This window comes from Crocodylus siamensis, chromosome 4 (assembly GCF_052110815.1).
Source record: "Crocodylus siamensis isolate JL-2025a chromosome 4, ASM5211081v1, whole genome shotgun sequence".
In the NCBI taxonomy this organism is placed as follows: Eukaryota; Metazoa; Chordata; order Crocodylia; family Crocodylidae; genus Crocodylus; species Crocodylus siamensis.
The window spans coordinates 238,472,400-238,492,511 of NC_143398.1; the positions used below are offsets into that span (position 1 = coordinate 238,472,400).

General features: G+C 41.1%; 1 protein-coding gene across 1 annotated transcript in view; it reads left to right on the forward strand.

The window, feature by feature from the left end:
* HACD2 (3-hydroxyacyl-CoA dehydratase 2) overlaps positions 1 to 20,112 on the forward strand; it is a 42,236-nt gene that overhangs the window by 13,468 nt on the left and 8,656 nt on the right. Inside the window, exons 3-4 of the mRNA XM_090045990.1 lie at positions 201 to 219; positions 13,386 to 13,474. Coding sequence (XP_089902116.1) covers positions 201 to 219; positions 13,386 to 13,474 — 108 coding nt within the window. The remainder of the gene's footprint in view (positions 1 to 200; positions 220 to 13,385; positions 13,475 to 20,112) is intronic.

The window sequence follows — 20,112 nt, forward strand, 5'->3', positions numbered from 1 at the left end:
ATCTTGAAATATTTGTCTGGAAAACAAGATGCTAACACTTTAATACTACAACAGGTAGTGCAAACTTTGAAAAACCCACTGTATTTTTTCCCCAGTTTGGATACTATTATGATAAAAGTAAATAAATGTGGTTTAAGGAAATAAATTTTTGATGCATTTCTGACTTGATTTTTTTTCTTTTTTTTTTTTTCTTTTTTTAGATTCTACATTGTGCTTTTGGTAAGTTGGGAATTTAGTTTTTTTTCATTTCTTACTATTTTTTATGGAGAAATACTTTTCTCTGAAAAATCAAATGAAATAAAACATTATATCAATTCACAATTTGCATGTTTTTCCTCATATACAAATTTATTAGTTTTAACTTATTTTTCAGTATAATCACAATGTTAAGGGTTAGAATTCTAATTTAATGTCTGATTTTTTCAACAAGCAAAACATCATTTTAAAATTTGCTCAAACTGAAAGTAAGTAAACATGATAAAGATCAAATAACTGTATCAGGTAATGAATATATACTTTGCATTGACAGCAAATGTTGTAAAGCAGGATCCCTGCTTTTTAATTTGTCTGTTATTAATTGCCCAGGGATGTATTTAGAATTCAGCAAGGCAAGCTATTGTTTATCCTAATATTACTAATAATTCTAATAATTGGTAAGGACCTACCACAGTCACGATTATGTGATTTTTTTTTTTTTTGGTAGAAATCACAACTTTGGATGGGCTTTGCCAAAAAGCACGGGCTGCATGTTTTTGGCGGGCTGGGTGGGGTGGGGTGGTGGGGATCTGCAAGATGATAAATGGGCAGGAGGCTCTGGAGTCCTGAACATGAGGGGAGAAGGGGGATGAGGGAGCAAATCAGAGGCCGAGTCCCTGACATAGGCACAGTCTGGAGCCAGCCAGGGAATTGGGAGGGTTTTGGCGCCGGCTTTTAAAACGCTCACATGCAGCATGCATGCTGCCGCTTGAAGAGGAGCAGGGATGAACGCTAAGAAATCCTTTAAGACAGCAAAATATGTTTCAGCGCTGGACCATGTATCCTGCAGGGACCTTGCATGCAGATGGAGACAGACTCTTCTGTACAGCCGGCAATGTAACTTAGGATGTGTCGAGAAAAACCAGCACAGGTAGACACTTTGAAGTGCACGTGGAGCAGAAGGCTGTTGCAGAAACTGAAGGTCAGAGCAAGAAGCAAGTGACCATGTCCTCTCTCTTTTTAAAAGGACCACAGAAAGCAACTTGGCAAGGTGAGAGGCAGCGTTTTCCTGTGATGGCAAACATCCTGCTGGAGAAACTTGATCACCTGAAGTTAAGGGATTACCCCTGAATCAAAATGTGCCAAATGCTAGCAGTTTTCCAAATGCCAACAAGCTTTGCCAAGACCGTCTCATTGCAGTGATTGTTTCATACGTACAGTCTGCAAAGGCTACCTTTGCAAAGTATGACTCCTCTGTTGTAGTTGATCAAGCCACTGACCTTCAAGGTGACTACATGCTGCACATTTTATTTGTACCAGGGAGCTGGACAGCCCAGGATCTGCCTGTGTTTCAAACTGGGCCAGTCCACCTCACGTCTGTCAATTTTTCTACCGTATCTCAAGCCATCGTGAAGGTAATTGTTAGCTATGGTATAGACTTTAACAAGATCTCAGCATTCCTGTCTGATAGTGCCAGTGCTATGTACATATGCAAGGCTTTCTCTGATGTGCTCCAAGGAATGCTGCCCAAAGCTGTTCATGTCACCTGCAATGTGCATATTTTGTCCTTAGTTAGTGATGTCTGGCAAATGCAGTTCCCCCGGTAGATAGCCTAGTGTCATCTTTCAAGAAAGCTTTCAAGCACTGTCTAGGTTATAATGTCTGGAACAGGGAGTCAAAGTTGGGACTCTTATAGCACTGTGCCACTGCCACCAGAGCTCATAATCAGATGGTGGAATTCATGATTCAACGCGATCCGTTACCACACCAGGCATACGCAGCACTACCAGCAGTTGGTGAGCAAGGAGCTGGAAATCATACCCAGCTTAAGCTTCGTGATGTCTTGGGTCGAGTTGACATTCAGGATCAAGTGACGTTTGTGGCTGCCAATGCCACCCAGTTCATGGAGTTCCTGATGCGGTTTGAAAGCTAGCAGGCTGTGATCCACGATGCACACAACAAGCTGATGGGTTTGATAAGCTGGGTCGAAGACAGGGTGTTGCAATTACTGTCAAGCTGTCATCATGAAAACCAGCATAGAAGGGACCTATTTCAGGGAATAGCTGCGAAGCTGAATGAGTACTACAGGTATGATCCATCACTGCCCCTGCAGTTCAGACAAAAGGCAACCCCTTTGTTAGTGCTGTTCACAGTTTGGACACCAGCCAGGTGCCTGTTCTGAGTTGTGACCCTTGACTACTGAACGCCATCCTGGGAAGGGGAATAAGCATGACAACCAACATGCTGCGTACATGAACTTCATCAAAGAGTGTCAGATACCTGTGTCTGTGTCCACGGGCTCTGTCTGTGACCTGTTTGCACACCTGTACTCGCTGGCAAGCTGCTGCCTCACAGTTCCAGTGAACTCGGTGGGTGCTGAGCATGCCATCTCAGTATATGGACAAGTGTTCACCCTACAGAGACCAGAGAACATATCCAGCGACTGTGGCTGGGTACAGCATGCTCACATTTAATAGCTAGCATGAACTGTCTGTCTCTAGGGTAGCATTCACTTTAAGTAAACTCCTTTTTATGTCTTTAATACAGTGTATATAGTTATATTAGTATATTAGTTATAATTCATGTTGTGTATAGCTTTATTTTCATTAACTATTTCAGTTTAGAGTTTAAGTAAGTGCTTAGTTGGTATTAGTTAATAAAGTGTACATAGTTGGTATTACTTACAATTCATGGTGTGCATAACCATTTTAATAAGATTTGTAATTTTAGAGCTTAATTAAGTGCTTAGATTGCTTAATAACACTTCAATTAATGGCTTCTTTGGGGTTAATCCCCTTATTAAGCCTGTGGAAGCCATTAATTGACATGTTATCAAGCAGTCTAAGTGGCAGTTATTGGTTTCTGGGGGCTTAATCCCGTGATTAGGCTTGCAGAAGCCATTAACTGCTTCTTAGATTACTTAATAATGTGTCAATGGCTTACCCAGGGATTAAGCCTGCAGAAACCATTGACACATTGCAATCTAAGTGGTGGTTTGGGGCCATTGGCAATCTGCAGGGGGGGCGAGACTACTGGGGCCCCTTGGCCAATCAGAGGCATGGGGAGCCTGCTTCATTCAGCCCATGAAAATGGCAGCTGGCCCCAGGATCTGCCCACAAAATTGGTTGGCCACTGCGTCGAGTTTAGTAGACCCCTAATAATTGGGCTTTCTTCAAGTGACTAGTTTATTTAGTTGGGTTACTGAGGATTACTCAGATGAACAAATGACAAATTTAGGCCCAAGCAGTAGAGCTAGGTCTGCTCTATGCACAAGCAATATCTTGACTTAAAGCAGAAGCAGAAACTCATTCTGAGTTTCAGTACTTCTTAGTAAATTGTGCTACAAAGCTCCACCTCACCTAGATAAAGTGGGGGTGGTGTTGCAGTGCATTAGTCCCTGTTACCATTTCAGCGGTCGTATGGGTTATACAGATGCTACACACAGAGTGTAAAATTTAGCGCAGGCATAATTCTCTGCTGAATTAAGACCACAGCGTGTTAAGAAGCTGACTTCCATTATTTTGCCAAACCTAACAATGTATTTATACAAATAAATTACTTTTCGTAAGAAGACGGAGAATTCTTTATTCAGAAACTTCCTCTTGTGGTTGAGAATGCAGTTGTTTATATGGCTCTTGACCAATTCATATGAACCAACCAATAAGGTGCCCTTGTGATTCCCAGCCAAATGTACAACACTTTGTCCCACATATTGTCTATGCGTCTTTCCAAATTTAACATATATCCTCATACTTACAGTACCCGGGTTTATTCTCTGCTTAAAGCTTGTTTTGCTATAACAAATAAAAAATTGCATTCCAGTAGTTGCATATTCAGCAGCAGAGGGCAGTGTAACACTGAGTAATGCAATAAATCTTGGATTTCCAAACAGTTCAGTTGCTCCATGGTTATTTGTAGCAAGGAAAATTAGTAAACCATGCACAGTTTTGCTAATAAGTGAAAAACAGGATATTTTTGAAAATAAGAAAAAAATGTAAAAAGTCTCCCATACAGTCCTTTCCCTATTCACTTATAAGAATAGCAGTTTGACCAAAGCTGTCATTAGCAGAAGGATCCAGATTTGCCTTTTAAATGGCTGCTACAATTAAGCAGCTTAAATTTGTTCCACTGAGGGCTTGACAAGGATTCTTACTGACATAGCAGCAGTAACTTTTGTCAAATTGCATACTTGCATAGGCCAAGCTAGACAGGGAAAAAATACAGCTCCTATTCCTGAATTTGTGGCTACAATACCTCAATTTTGTTTTATTACAACTGTTCCTCTTCGTTGTCCTTATCAGTTTTATAACCACCTTTGCGCAGTATTAGTCTGGCAGGGCTGCAGGTTGGAGTACAATGAGTATAGCATAGCCTGTCATTACTTGGTTCAGTAATCTTACATCCTGACACTGATACCAGCTTTTGATCTCCTTTCTCTTGAGGATACCTGTTTGATACTGCAGGCAGAGGCAGGGTGGATAAAAAGCAACACATAAAAAACTCTGATTTTTTTTTTTTTAATTTAATTTTTATTTTATTTTTTAAGATGCTTTAAAAAAAACCTATATAAAGATAGTTTTAATTTAAGATGTGTTACAGCTCCAAGATATCATGAAACAGAGATTATAACTTCTAATTATATATGATTTGAGATGATATATGCATGTAACTTTTTTAGGAAAGTTTTATAAATAAGTCACAACAGGCCATGAACTATATTAGGGGCCCAATCTTATGGGGTTCCCAGAGGCTCTTCTACAGAGTAGTAAAAATTAAAGAAAACCACTCTACCTAATGGGACTCAGTGCTCAGCCTTGCAGATCCCAGTAAGCATCTCTCTGATGCTTAGTTTCAGTTCTCAAACTGTGGATTTGTGCCTCGTAACATCATTGTTGTTAACAGTATATGGAGATGAAAGATAACAGACCTGATTAACTACCCATCAGCCCTATTGTCGCTCTGGAAGTTTGTGTATCAAGTCAAGCCCTTGCCTCTTTCTAAAAGTGCAAAGTTTCAAGCAGTTAAATGAATAGAGGCTTGTTGGGGGTGGAGTAGATCTGGGCAAGGAGGAGGGCAGGGCAGTAGAAACAAGAGAGAAACATTTTGAGCAGAATATTCCAGAAGTCTTTAGGGATAAGTTTTTGACTACAGTTTCTCCATTGATTTGAGATCTACTGAGTGAATGGTATGGTAGAAGGGAAAACCTATCACGGTAGCAGGCCATAAAGGAGACCCTGTTTGGGAATATTTTAATGAAGGTTATATCAAACAACAAAAATCCACTTTTGGTAGAAAACAATGATTAAATCAAGGCATCCTGACCAGTTGTTTAAATTGTGATTTAAATCATGATTTAAAATCAATTTAATTTAAATCAAATCCACCCTAGTCAGAGGAGTCTGCCAGCAGCAAGAATTGATTACTACTTAGATGAACTAAAATTGGTTGACGTAGCAAAGATAAGTAATTGTGCATAACCAGAGCATACATTTTACACTTCTTCCTGCTCAACTGATATCCCTACTGTATTCCTGCCTTTCAGTCCAAAACCTCTGCTCTGCTCCCCCTGCCCTCGCCCCCTGTCTCCAACTCAGTCACAGAGGTACAATAAAGTTTAAACTTAGATCTTGTTTTGCCTGGATGAAGATTCATTATTAATTTAAACACTCAAGTTTAGCGGGGTATTAAATATATCCTAATAGCATAGTGCAGTGGTTTAGGTACTGGTCACGTGCACCCAGCAACCAAGGTCTTGCCTTTATCAAAGCTGTCGGTTAATTATCAGGAGACTAGTAAAATTTGGGTTATCTTGAGCTATATGACCAAAATAGGTGATGCTATCTAACTTTCTCTCCTGAGAAAAGACAGATTTTGGTGTACTCTGAAGTTCTTCATCCAGTTTTGGTGCTTCCCCCCCCTTACAGAAAGGATGTGGACAAATTGGAGAGAGTCCAGCTGAGAGCAGCAAAAAACGTTAGGGGCCTGGGGGCTATGACTTCTGAGGAGAGGCTGAGGGAACTGGGCTTATTTAGTCTGGAGAAAAGAAGACTGAAGTGTGGCAGGGGGGGACTTTAATAGTAGCCTTCACCTGTTTGCACCTGATGACCTCCTGACTCTTATTTTCTGTGATTCTTTACCCACAGCTGAACTCCTTTGCTGCCAAACACCACTGAAGCCCAACTTCCACAAGCCAGATCCAGTGGCTCTATGGGCCTTAGGTTGTCAGTTCCTGGATTTATATGATCTGTTTGCCTGTTAGCAAGGGACTTTTGACACAGGAGGTTCCTCCCTGTCCTATTTTGCTTTGCTGCACTCAGGTGATCAAACCCTCAGTTTTTCCTTTTGTCAAATAATCTGTACTCTTTTAAAAAAAAAAAAAAACATTGTTGGGTAGAAAGCTTGAGATGAGTCAGATTTCCCTTCCAGAAATATTAGTAAAGGTTGTAACTGTTTCCATTCCATTTTTACCAGATGGCAGGAAAGGTTCAGTTTTAGATATTGCTAAAATGGTATATACTTTGACTAGCAGACTAAACTGTGGTTATGCTCTGTTAGGCATGTAATACAAAAGAATCAGCACTTTTTACTGTTTCTGCTGGTTCCCCCTTGTTTTCGAATCTCTCTGCAAGTGGCTGCTGATGGCAGTGTTCACAATTTCTTCTCAAACATCTTTTGGATGGTCTCCAGCTTGTCCTGCTCTCTCTCCTTCATTGTGCTTCAGAAACACCTCTTAGGAATTTGTCTTCGCTATACTCTTAGCCTTTTTGCTGATAAAATCTAATTGGACTTTCTGGACTTGCCTTGCATATAGCCCCCCAGGCATTCACATACCTGGCACTTGTCAAATAGTATTTGTTGACTCTGTCGACCTGATTTTTTTTTTTTTTTTTTTTTTTGGCTGTTGACCTAAAAGTTTGTTTACTGGGTTATGGCAATGTGGGAATCGCATCATGTAGTTCCCTGAAAATCTGGTAGACTTGAGTGGTCAAATGACCTTGTATCAATTGATTCTGTTTATCGTTATGGAGGTTGCTTGCTTCAGAGCTTTTTCATATCACAGAGTTCTTTATTAGTTTGCACTTGCAAATCCATGTAGCTGCACATTTTTCCTTCTCTCCAGCCACAAATCAACACCTACCAATTTTGTTTGTGTTTAACAAATATTCCTCTTGGTCAAATCAAAATCTCTTGCTATTTGCTTCTCTCTCCAACAGGGTTTTATTGATGCATTTTGCATCTCTCAGAGGGTCAGTGGTGTTTTTTTTTCCTAGTTTTTTGTTGTTTTTTTTATAAGCAATTTCATGTCTTTTTTCCTTTAAATCCAGCTGAGATCTTTACATGCTGAAAAGCACAATTTGGCGTATCAACTGGCCTGTTTTCAGCCAACTGGTGTCTGCTAGTAGAAAGCTGAAATGATTAGTTCAGATCTTTGTGAACACGATTCATCACTTTTACGTTGTCAGAACTGTTTTGGCCCCTGTTCTTTTAGAAATCGCTGCATTGTTCTTTTTTCTGTCTCTCTGGAACATTTACTCTTGTTGATCTTGATGATTTTATTTTTGTTTCCAAGAAGTTTTATTTCTAATTTTAAAATGATCATTATTGCAAGTTGTGCATTTAGTTGCCTTGGTGAATCTAATTTTTGAGCATTCCAGTTTGTTTGAAGCGTAGATCCATGTAGCTCTCAGTTATATAATCAGTAACTTTTTTTAGCTCTCAGCATTAATGTAATGTCCCAAAATATTTTGTATTAATCTAATGTTCTGCTTTGCTTTTCTCAAAGCAATGTTTTTGTTGAAAGCAAGGCATGTGCGTGCTTTCCTTTTTGGCTACTGAGAACCTTTGTTGGCTGCCTGGAGTGAGGCCTTGTTGCCAGCTTGATGGCACTCCCCTGTTTCCGTAACATGACAACTTTTGAAGGCCACGTTCTAATCAATTCCAAACTTCAAAGAATGTCCTGTGCACTTGGCAGGTTACCCAGGGGTCAGGTAAGGGAGGCTGGCGGCCTCCTAGATTCTGTCACTCGGAGCCTAGCCAGCAGCTGGAATATGGCTCTGGTTGGCCAGGCTGTGGTTTTGGTTGGTGTGTGCTGCCCCACCTTCTTTCATGCACGTATTTTTTTACCCTTGTGATCTGTCACGAGGCCAGTCACTACATTAGCCTGCCCACCCGTCTAGGGCAATCCAACTACCTGACTCACCTGCCACACCTTTGTTGGAATTAAGAAGTTGTTCGTAGGCGGAAGGTTGCCCATTTATTTGCCTGATGCTAAGGGCATAATACACGCCTCCAAACCATCCCTACACCGTGTCCCACACCTTGTAGATGACATCCAAAAATCACTTCCAACTCCCCTGGCCCCGTTGCTGGACTGCACTTGGCCTGTGGTCCAAACTTGGCCTCAGGTGTCCTCAGACATGCTTTGGCCACATGCCCCCTTGCTGGGGCCTCCACTCTGCTCCCTCACTGGGCTTCTGGGTCTTATGCCTCTTGGGCCTCAGGTCCTGGTAGGTGGACATTGGCCCCATCTCAGGCCCCATTCAGTGGGCCTGGGCCCTGTGCTTTTCTTTTGGGGTGTGCTCCCCTAGCCTTTCCCCTCCACAGAGCAGCAGGGGCTGAGGTTTTCTAGCACCCCATCCTCACCTTTCACCGGGGAGGCACAGATGTGGCATTTCCTGGACATTGCCCTGCCACAAGCAGCCCCATCACACCATCCAATCCCAGCATGGTGCAGTTTCAGGTCATGCCTCAGGACCAGGAACCTCCTCCATCCCCTAGTTCCTCCCCTGACCTCCAGATGTTCTGGGAGTTGCAGTCTACAGGCTGAGTAATGTTGCACTTCTGGCTCCCTAGGTCTAACTGCCAGCTCTGCTCCTAGGGCCTGGGCTTATACTGAGGCTGCCCAGCCCTCCTGCAATCTGGTGGCCCCCTTTCAGTCATATGACCATCTAATTAGGCCAAACCACATTTCCCAGCTATCCAAAGCCTGCCTGAAACCTCTTAAAGTGGCAGGCACAACCTGTGCTCCCTACCCCACCTGGCACTGCTACCTTGCACTGCAGAGAACACCTGAATGTGCAGTATGTAGTGCTGCAGATATGTCTTTGGTGCCACATACCATATGGCCGTGCTTATCTGGACACAGCCTTAGAGACTTCCTGGTTCAGGGAGGCATAAGCTTTTGCAGGCAACACCACCCGTGTTTATCAAATGCATCTGTACATTGCAGTGCCACCCTGCCCTGCAGGGGATATTCGAGGCTTTAGTGGTCAGAATTGTATTAATTTTGGTGCACACTTGAAAGGGGAATTGGGGAACATAGAGAGTACCTGGGATCTGTGTAGCAGACATTAGCTTGAACCGTGCATTGAATTGTTGATGCTCAGAATGACATCCCTCAGAACAAAAAGGTGATGGGAAATTAATGATGGCATCCTGAAATAGGGGAATGGGTAAGTGGCATTTGGAGAAAGAGGGACAACTGGATTGTTGGAACAGAACCGTGGCATATAATGGAGTGAAGAATGGAGAGACACAGAGCCTGGGGCACGGGTGAGAAAAGGAGGAATGGCAGGGCATGGGGAGCCTAGTGAATGAAGAGAGAACGCAGGCCAAACATAGAAAGGAACAAGCTACCTCAGGCATGGGTGGGCAGATAGGACCACTGGAGTGAAGGTAGGGGTAGGGGCAGGCCTGATTGATGCCTTAGGTAGCTGGGGTTGGAGAAGTGGCACATGGAGCTGGTGTGGGGGGAACAGAGAATGGGATGCAGATGGCATGTGTTCGCTGAGCTCTGCATATGGAAACAATGAAGTGCAGTCCTTTCGTTTGTTAATAGCTATGGTGAAAACAGTCCTAGAATACATAATGCTAGCGTCGATATTTAAAGTTTCACTATCGGGAGGTATCTTGGTGCTGGCTGGTAGCTTGATGAATGCCTGCTTTGTTATAGGCAGACAAGGTTCTTTGGGTGAATATGATATCTTTTATTAGACCAAGCTTTCAGGTTTAAAAACCCTTTGTTAGGCTGAGGAAGTCTCTGCAGTTGGTGTGTGCTCTTCCTGGATGGAATGAAAAGTAAAGAAGCCAGAGACTGGGCTGGTATACAGTACAGTCTCAACTTACACGTATTTAATTTACGCAAATTCAGCTTTATGCGCTCAGCTGCTGGGGCTGGCTGCCGGGTGCCGGCCAGGGCACAGTGTGTAGTACAGCGCTGCAGGCAATACCACATGGCGCCGCGCACGTGCCGGCATGGCTGGGGGCCTGGGGGGCTCACGCTTAGCTAGCCACTTTGTCCGGGTCCGGCGGTGGCGGTTGTTTGGCGCTGAGCCTGGCAATTTTCAACTATACGCGCTGACCTCGGAACGTAACCCCTGCATAAGTTGCGATTGTCCTGTACGTGCAAGATGGACAGTCAGTGAAGATGTAAATTGAGGAGTCAGTGGGTGGGGGGGAGAAAGGGGATGAATGTAGCAGTTAAATAGTGGAGAGGTACTTGGAGAGTCAGATGTTAGGCAGGTTATATATAACATGTCATAAATCCAGTGTCTATATTTAGTCCATGATTTTTAGTATCCAGGAGGTTGATGGAGTGGAGTTCATAGGCTCGTCTCTGAGAAGTGTTTTGTAAATTTCCTTTGAGGATTAGAACTGAGAGATTGGAGAGAGAGCGGTTTTCTTGTGAGAAGTGGACCCCCACCGGTAACTGGAAATTCCTGTCTTTGATAGATTTCTGGTGTGCGTTCATTCTGGGGCACAGTTGTTGTTTGGTCTGTCTTGTTCTGCTATACACACTATCAGAATTGCCTGCTTAATTAATTTGATCTCCATTTAAGACGTAGACCCTTGCATTTCACTGTGGGTGAGACGGTGCTGCTTTTGCGCAGTTTGAGATACTACTAAAGAATTCTTTCACAGATCTTTTTGGCATGTTTATGGATTCACTGGAAGATAGCTGGATGAGAGAGCATGCCTAACAAGGAACTTTGTTCCTTGGAGCTGTTTTGGGAGCTCCGATGTGTTGAATGTGGCACTGAACTTTACAAAGTGCTGAATGCAGAAGCTAACTCAAGAACTGCACCATCAAGCCCTTGTTATACTTAAGATATATTCATGACACCTTCCTCATTTGGACTGAAAACCTGCAATCTCCGATTGAGTTCCATCAGAAATTCAGCATCACCATTCCTCCATCCAACTTTCTCTACAATACTCCAGCACCAACATCTCCTTTTTAGACCCAATTAGTATCCAGAATGATAAAATACAGACCTCATTATACAAGAAACCCAGAGACCAACATACATATCTGCACAGAACCAGCAGTCATTCTAAACGCACCATAAAAGCTGTGATATATAGCCAAGCCCTCAGATACCAGCGAATTTGCACTGAAGAGAACACCCGGGATTGCCACCTCACCAATCTTAAAAAGGCTTTCACCCAACAAGGACACTCCTCCAGAGAGAGATCGCACATTTGAAAGAGCCACCCGGATACCACGTGAAGAACTGCTGCAGTACAGAAGAAAACCCCCCACAAATCGTACACCGCTGGTTATGACATATCACCCCTCCCTCAAACCTGTACAAAAAATCCTCAAACAGTTGCAGCGCATACTGAAAAGAGACCCTACTCTAAAAAAGATCTTCCCAGAGCCACCCATCCTAGCCTTCAAACAAGCACCAAACCTCACTAACCTCATCACCAGAAACAAACACAACACTTCCCAGAGATGAGCCTATGAACTCCACTTCATCAGCCTCCTGGCTACTAAAAATCATGGACTAAATATAGACATTGGATTTATGACGCATTATAACATGCCTGACATCTGACTCCCTGGGTATCTATCTCTCCACTGTTCATCCCCTTTCTCTCCCCCCGCCCAGCCTGTCTCTCACCCTTTGACGACTCAGTCTACATTTTCACTGACTACCCTTCTTGCATGCAGGCCAGCCCAGCCTCTGGCTTCTTTACTTTTCATTCCATCCAGGAAGAGCACACACCGACTGCAGAGACTTCCTTACCCTGACGAAGGGTTTTTGCACCCAAAAGCTTGCTTAATAATTGTTTTCCAACTATTTAAGTTGGTCTAATACAAGATATCAGATTTACTCAAAGAACCTTGTAAAGCTAACTAAGATTTTCACCGGTCTTGTTTGCAGCATAAAAATTAATTTCAGTTCTGGAATCTGTTTACTGTCTTTCATAGTCTTAGTTGTCATGAAGCAACAGTTGATTAAAAAGAAAAATGATGCCTCATGGTTGATGTGTCCTAAATGAGCAAGCAGATCAGATTCCCTGCTCCCCCCCGCCGTATGTTCCCGTATCTGTATTGTTGAACTAGATGAACATCCCATGTTAAACTCTATAGCTGCATCTAGATGAGCACAGACATAGCAGTGCAGGGGTATTTTTTGACCCCAGGAGATACCGGGGTTAAAAATACCCACACCAAAAAAAAGCAGGGTGGCACACACCAGTGGCAGTGTGTGCTACCCAAAACTGGAGCCTGGCTGGCTGGAGGAACAAATGTCCACACTTGTGTGGATGCGGGCTATGGGCATCTATTTACACGTACAATTAGCATGGAGCAATAAACTCCAGCACAGTTTGCATTGCAGTCGACGGCTTCTAGTGCAGTGTATATATGTGTGCCTGGGACTGCAGCAGTTAAAGCCAGGGTGGAGTAGCCCTGGGCTGGCAGCAGCCACAGGGGGTCAGCCCCGGTCATGGCAGAAGGGCTGGCTGGGTGCTACAGTGCATGGCAGGCAGCCCCAACACTACAGCACCCTCGTGCCCTGGCCAGCCCTGGTCAATACCTACGTGTGTGTTGTGGCAGTGTAAATTACTCCACTGTAGGGTAGTACTTGTCCCAAACACCACTGTCCTATGGTGGAGTTAGTTAATTTACTGTGCCATAATACAGATGCATGTGTAGACAGTGACACTTGATGGCGGAGCTAATTAGTCAGCTTTGCAGGTGATTCTAATGTACTAGGCTCTACAAACATGTCATAGAAAACCAATACTGCTCCAAAAACTGACTATTTAATTTTTAAGTTCAAGTTCTTGCATTCTAAAAATTCAGGATGACTGTAGTTTTGATAAATTCTGCTTTATTAAATCTGTTTGTCTGACACAGTTCATGTGAACATGCTCACCAATCCTAAAATATTTTTCAGGCATCGTTCCCTCTTCTGTTGTCCTGACTGCTTTCCAGGTGATGTCAAGGGTTTTTTTGACATGGGCAGTAACACACAGTGTAAAAGAGGTAAGTGAACCAATAAAGAATGAAGGGCGAATGGGTGAGTGGTAGAAAGAAGTTAATATTGGTCATAGTCTTGCTTTATTTACAAGTGTTCTCTCCCTCCTCCCTTTTCCCTCTCCTCCCAATATAAAAATAATTTATATGAGTTTCTCTACATAAGAAAAGAATATTCGACATCAGCTCAAATCACATTCGTTATAATGCAGTATTCTATTTTTCTGACACCCTAATTATATTTGTGCACCATCCTTAAAGCTACTGAAATGGTTGGAAAAATTTGCATGCTGGTATTTTACTTCACTTGTGGTGACACCCTCCACATGAAAGTATAAAGCAAAATAGAATAACCTGCTGTTTTTCCAGATACTACAGGACTTCTTCGGATCATAACCATTCGTTCCACTTTTGTTTTCTCCCTTTTACAGTCTTCTGAACTCTTAAGTGTTTTGTAGTTGAATCCAAGCTCTTCCTTTCCAAAATGGGTATTTTATCACCCTGGTCTAAGTTTTGATGGGAAAGATGCAATATTTAATTTGCTAGTTACTAAAACTTGGATATTCTGGGAAATATTTTGTAAACAGGTCATGGAGCTACTAGAGCCAGTAAGAAATTGTCACTCTCTTAGTGAAATTTCTCACGGGAATTCCTTTCATCATTGTTTCATGGCACTCGATCCCACTGTATAATTTTGATTTGGGCAGAACCAAATTGCTGTATCCTGAATCTTGATAATTTATAATGTCCTTTCCCATTCAGCTCCTTATTCTGTTTTCATTGAAGCAGATAGCAAAGCTTTTACTCAGAGCTAGAGCAGGATCAAGCATTGCAGCCATATTCCTATTCTCTAAGAAGCTCTCATCACTTTTCTAAACAAAATTTCTAATATTGTTTTCCTTGTACAGAGATGAAATATTTAAAAGGTAGTCATTTGCCTTTTAATGATAAAAAAACCAACAAGAATAGTTAAATGTACTATAATAGTTCCTAAAGTATGACATGGATTGTCCAAATATGTAGGAAGATTGTATAAGAATATTAATTTATAAAAAAAAAAAATAGAAGAAAAGAATTTAGTATATGAACAATGCTGTCAGGACAGTCAGAGTGGATTTCGTTGGGTTTCTAAACCGACCATGATTTTGGTAAGTTTCCTCTATTGTCTCACACCTGCCCAGGGAAAGACAAATGAACAAAACCAAAGCTCATACTTTCTACCTCCATCTGCCCCAAATGCCTAACTAAGATCTTAAATCTCTTAAAACCCTTAAATCATTTTTATGAGCACTGTTTTCTAGGATATATTCCCCAGTTCTGAAAATATGCTCTGCATCCTTCTTTCCTCTGTCTATACCTTTTAAATGTGCCTGTCTTAAGATGTGTTTTGTTTGAATGACTCCAACTTACATAGGAGACCAGAAGATCTGCAGTCTGTGCTGTCCTCATTACTAGCCAGACTGCATCATCTGCACGTTTCATCAGCGGTGTCTAAAGTAGTGGTCCTAGTCCTGATCCAGGTGGAACCTTACAGAAACACCCATATTTGATGATATCCTGCTGAGAATCACTTCATGGAGATTTGCTACCGAGTTCTGACTCCGTCCGTGTGTGCTTTCACCTGTTACTGTTATTTTTTTCATCAGAATGTTTGTTGGGCATTTCCAAGTGAAATATCTCAGAATTATTTTACATCTATAAAGTTTACTACACTAGTTGTCTCATCAAAGATTGAAGTTACTGCTGGTATAACTTTTTGCCAAAAGTACATCTTAGTTCATTATTGGCTAATTATTTCCTGTATTCCTTTTATGGACAGATACCTAAGAGTATGCGTCCCCGTTGCCATAGTCCACAAAGCTTTCTACTAAATTTTCCTTATTCCTATATTTGTTTTTCCTAGCTAGCCCATGCACATATGTTAATTATAAGGCCTTACAACCATGACCTTTTTCTTCCTACTGTCATGATGCTTGCTCGTTTAGTATTCTAGTTCACACAGTTTAATACAATTACTGGGGAAGCAGAGAGAGACTTAAAACATTTTTCAATAAAAATGCAAAACGCTTGAGTAAATACTGTGCTCTACTTGACAGGTCTTGCTGTGAATCCAGATAATTGTAGTTAGGGTCTTTATCATCTCTAAAGGGGGAGTGTGGGGTGGGAAACCTTACTGGTGGTAAGTGCCTAATTTCAAGTAAGCTAAAAAGCAAAGGCTTCAGGAAATAGATTGATTAATGTAAAACATTAATTCTTTAAGAAACCCCCTTAGACAATACATGAAACTATCCTTGTCAGTTCTGTTGTATTTTGGACTGAATGGTTCTTTTAATGCAAGAATAATGGTAAAGGACTTATCCATGCTGAATAATTTTTTTCAGTCTTAACACCAGAATTATTAAGGATTGGGTTGTCTGTGCTACTGTCTTATTATCCTAAGATTTAGGTTTATGGATGGTGAGGACTTAGGTAAAGCTAGCTACCTTCAAGAATGGCTTTTCTACTACCCAGAACAGTAACAGTAAAGCAGAGAGCAGGTCAGGTTAGGAGAGTCTGTCGATTTTTGTGCACCAGCAATGATGCCATAGCATCTGGGTAGATGTTTTTGCACTGTCATGAGAGTTTTCTGCTTTTTCTAAAGGGCTGTCTGGACAAGTGAGATCCTTGACGAAATCCAGGATTAATTTCTTACACACCTGTGTGGATTTAGTAAGACCTGTGGATGCATGAGGTTTTATAATACACTTCAGTTTTTATGTTAACTTGAGTGAGAAGCATTTAATATCCTGCTTATCCAGATTGCTTGTAGATATGGTTCATTATTTGGAAGAAGAAACATCAGTAACATATTTTCTTGTTCTTTTGACCGTTTAAAAACCTATTTTGACGTGATTTGAAGTATGATTCTTGCTCTTAACGTATGTGTGCTTTCATGATATTTTTGTTTGGTGTTATCCTATTCCTAAATATAACAGTCAACTGTAGCTGCATGGTAAACTTCCCTTGCGCTTTGTTCACTGTTTGGGAGAGCGATTAGATTCTTTTTCTACGGTCAGCTGGGACGTGGCAGTTGTTAGCTATGTGGGGCAGGTCCAGTGTGTAGTACAGTACATGCGGTCCAGCAGGTATTTATGGGAATCTGTTTAGCCTCTGGTGAGTCCTGGTATTAAGACAATGAATAAGAAAGGGAAGGAATGGCCAGGAATGAATAGCTCAGTTAAAAGTAAGCAGTGGAATAACACAGCCTTTTTAGTTTTTTATGTTCCCTGTTTTATGTAGATCATCAACGACAACGATGGAATCATCTGGCTATTTGTCAGTGGCTTGAGTGTAATGTTGCTTGATGATTCCTCACTCCAGTAGAAAAGCATTATTATTATGGGATCTTGTATGGAACCAGTTAAACAGCTGGGAGAGGGGTTAGATGCACTTTCAAGCAAACAGTGACCTTCCTCAACTCCAATATTTAAAAAAAATTAGTACAGTTGGTCAGGGTGGATTTGATTTAAATCAAATTGATTTTAATTTATGAATTAAACCACTGCTCAGTAAGCCTTGATTTAATCATTGTTTTCTACCAAAAGTGCATTTTTGTTGTGTGATATAACCTTCATTAAAATATTCCCAAACAGGCTCTCTTTTATGGTCTGGCAAGCCTGCTACCATGATAGGTTTTCCCTTCTACCATACCATTCACTCAGTAGAGCTCAAATCAGTGGAGAGGCTGTACTCAGAAACTTATCCCTCAAGACTTCTGGAATATTCTGCTTAAAATGTTTCTCTCTTGTTTCTACTGCCCTGCCCTCCTCCTGCATTTCTCTCCAGACTCCTCTTCCTTGCCCAGATCTGCTCCCCCCCATAAGCCTCTATTCATTTAACTTCTTGAAACTTTGCACTTTTAGAAAAACTTGCAGAGAGACCTGATGGGTGGGTAATCCAGTCGGTTATCTTTCATGTTACCTCTGGAGGCACAAATCCAGAGTTTGAGAACGGAAACTAAGCATCACAGAGATGCTTACTGGGATCTGCAGGGCTGAGCACTGACTCCCACTGGGTTTTCTATAATCTTTTCTAATCTATAGAAGAGCCTCTGAGAACCCCATAAGATTGGGGCCCTAATATAATCCATGGCCTGTTGTGACTTATTTATAAAACTTTTCTAAATACGTTACATGAATATAGTCTCAAATCATATATAATTAGAAGTTATAATACCTCTTCCATGATGACATCTTTGAGCTCTAGCATATCTTAAATTAAAATGATCTGTATATAGGTTTATGTTTAAAAAAATCTTAACAAAAACATTCAAATACAATTAAATAAAGAAATTGATTTAAATTTTAAAATCTGATATATTTTTTTTTAAATTGTTGATTTTTATCCACCCTGCAGTTGTTTCAATAAAAGTTTAGTAAAGGGAAATCCTTGGTTGTCATATATTTTCTGGACTCTCCTGGCTACAATGCCTCAAATCCTACTAAAAAGTTGAACAGTGGGTATAATGTATATAAGCTTTCTAATTTTTAAAACTGACCTTTTCAGAAAACAATTGAATTGTAGCAAAGTATTTTAGGGAAGTATATCTGTGCTTTACAGTATCTCGTGTGGGTAGATGAAACATCAGTCTAGGTCTGAAACTGCCATCTGCTATTAGCCGAGTATACCAAAAAATGCTTGAGAAAAGGGAGACTGCCATTTAACTGTGCTAATAGCGTAGTTTATTGCTCTGGGATAGTTAGAACTTTTTAGTCTGTAGCATTTATTGGTATTGATGAGACAAAGTCCACACTAAAAGTTTGACGGTCAGTGACAGAACGTTGTGAGTTAATCATGACTGCATACTCCGGTTTTACATCAGTGTAATTTTTGTAGTGATCTGCCAATAGTGCATTATCAAGACCCACGCATCTTTTCTAAACCCCCATTTTCTGTGTGAAGACCACATATATATACTGTGGAGGGAACTGAAGTTGTTTAGTGTTTCTGTTTTAAACTCTGCCCATTTTTCAATCATTTGTGGCTTTTTGATGTGTTCATCCTGTGGACTGAATTTTCTTTCTGGAATGGCTTCTTCCCCAGGATTAGTTTCTGGGTTTTATTTTGTTTTTTCTGATTGATTTTTAAATAGGGCCACACACCAAATGCCTGAATTGTTTTGCTGACTGACATCTACCAGTAGAAATTTCACACCCTGCCTCCCCAGAAAGGTCAGGTTCTCGCTTTGTTCCTACACTGTACGGTTACAACCCCTTTCATGCATCTGCGAGAGGAAACAACAGTAGAGGTTGCATGAACAATCTTACTTGTCATTTCTTGAGTTATGAATCTTCATTTTGTATTCTAACAGTTTTTCTTAACTAATATAAAGTGCCTCTTATTCACAGTCATCAAGATAATCAAAAAATAAGTGCAGAATCCACATTGGCGATGAATCAGTTTAAAACAGCTGTCAACAACAGTTTAGACCATGGTCTGAACAGCTTAGTTAAGGTAGTATGTTAAATGATCAGTCATATTAAGAGCATGAAATGCTTTGAATGCAGTACTAAAGGTTTATTCAAATGTCTGCAGTGAAAGCAGTATATTTTTAAGTCAAAAATAAAATGCAGAGGGATTTTTAATAAGAGTCCAGTGATTTTTTTGCAGAGAGCAAATGGCTGCTAAGTATAACCCTGCAATCACTCCCTTACACTGCCCCGGATATGCTCTTCTAGGGAAAGGGATGATATTTGTGCTGAATTGGTGCAAGCTGTGTCTGATTGAATGAGATTCTTTATTACTGAATGAGGCTGTTTAGCAAATCAGATCTTTTGAGGTTTGATGCGCTTTTCAGACAGATTCACAAATCTGTTTCATTTGAAGCATTAAAAGAAAAACCCTCCACACACAATGAGGAGTTGTAGTCATTATAAATATTTACCAACAGGCATACTGATAATTAATCTGGAACCTCGTTCTTTCTCTAGTGGGATAATTACGTTAGAAGAAGCATGGTAAAGAAAGGAATACTAGTCACCTGCGTCTTTGTTTCACTATTTGCAGACTGTTCTAAAACATTTTAATAAGCTTCCCACTAAACTATTTTCCAGCGTTGTTTGTTTGGCTGATTAGATATAGAAGCAGGTTCCTGTAGTAGTGCTACAACCACTGGGAATCATTTTCAAATGCATTTCTGTAAGAATAGATTGGGAATGAAAAGAGTTATGATTTGAGAAAGCCATGGTTACAGAAAAGTTATACCACAGATTCGATAGCAAATACTTTCCCCCTCTTCTCAAACTGTGTGCTTTGGTCACCAAGCATAAGAACCAGTTTTTTGCTCTTTGTCCCGGTCTTCTTTTCCACCCCTTCCCCACCCTCAGCTCACGCCTTCAATTTTTGTGCTATATCTAACCACAATTTTGTTGCTCATGTCCACCCTTAAGCCCCTCTGATCCCAAGGCAGGTGAAGGCTTGTACAGTGACCTGTCTGATTAAACTGTCACCAGGATACATTCTTTTCCCTTGTGAAACAGCATGACTGAAATGAACTAATTAAATCCTGCTCCTGATTTGACCAGAAGGTGCAGGTGTTGAGTGCTGTGAAGTCTGTCTGGCCTGGGAAACACTGCCATCTCTGCAACACTTGTACTTCTGTCTAGTTG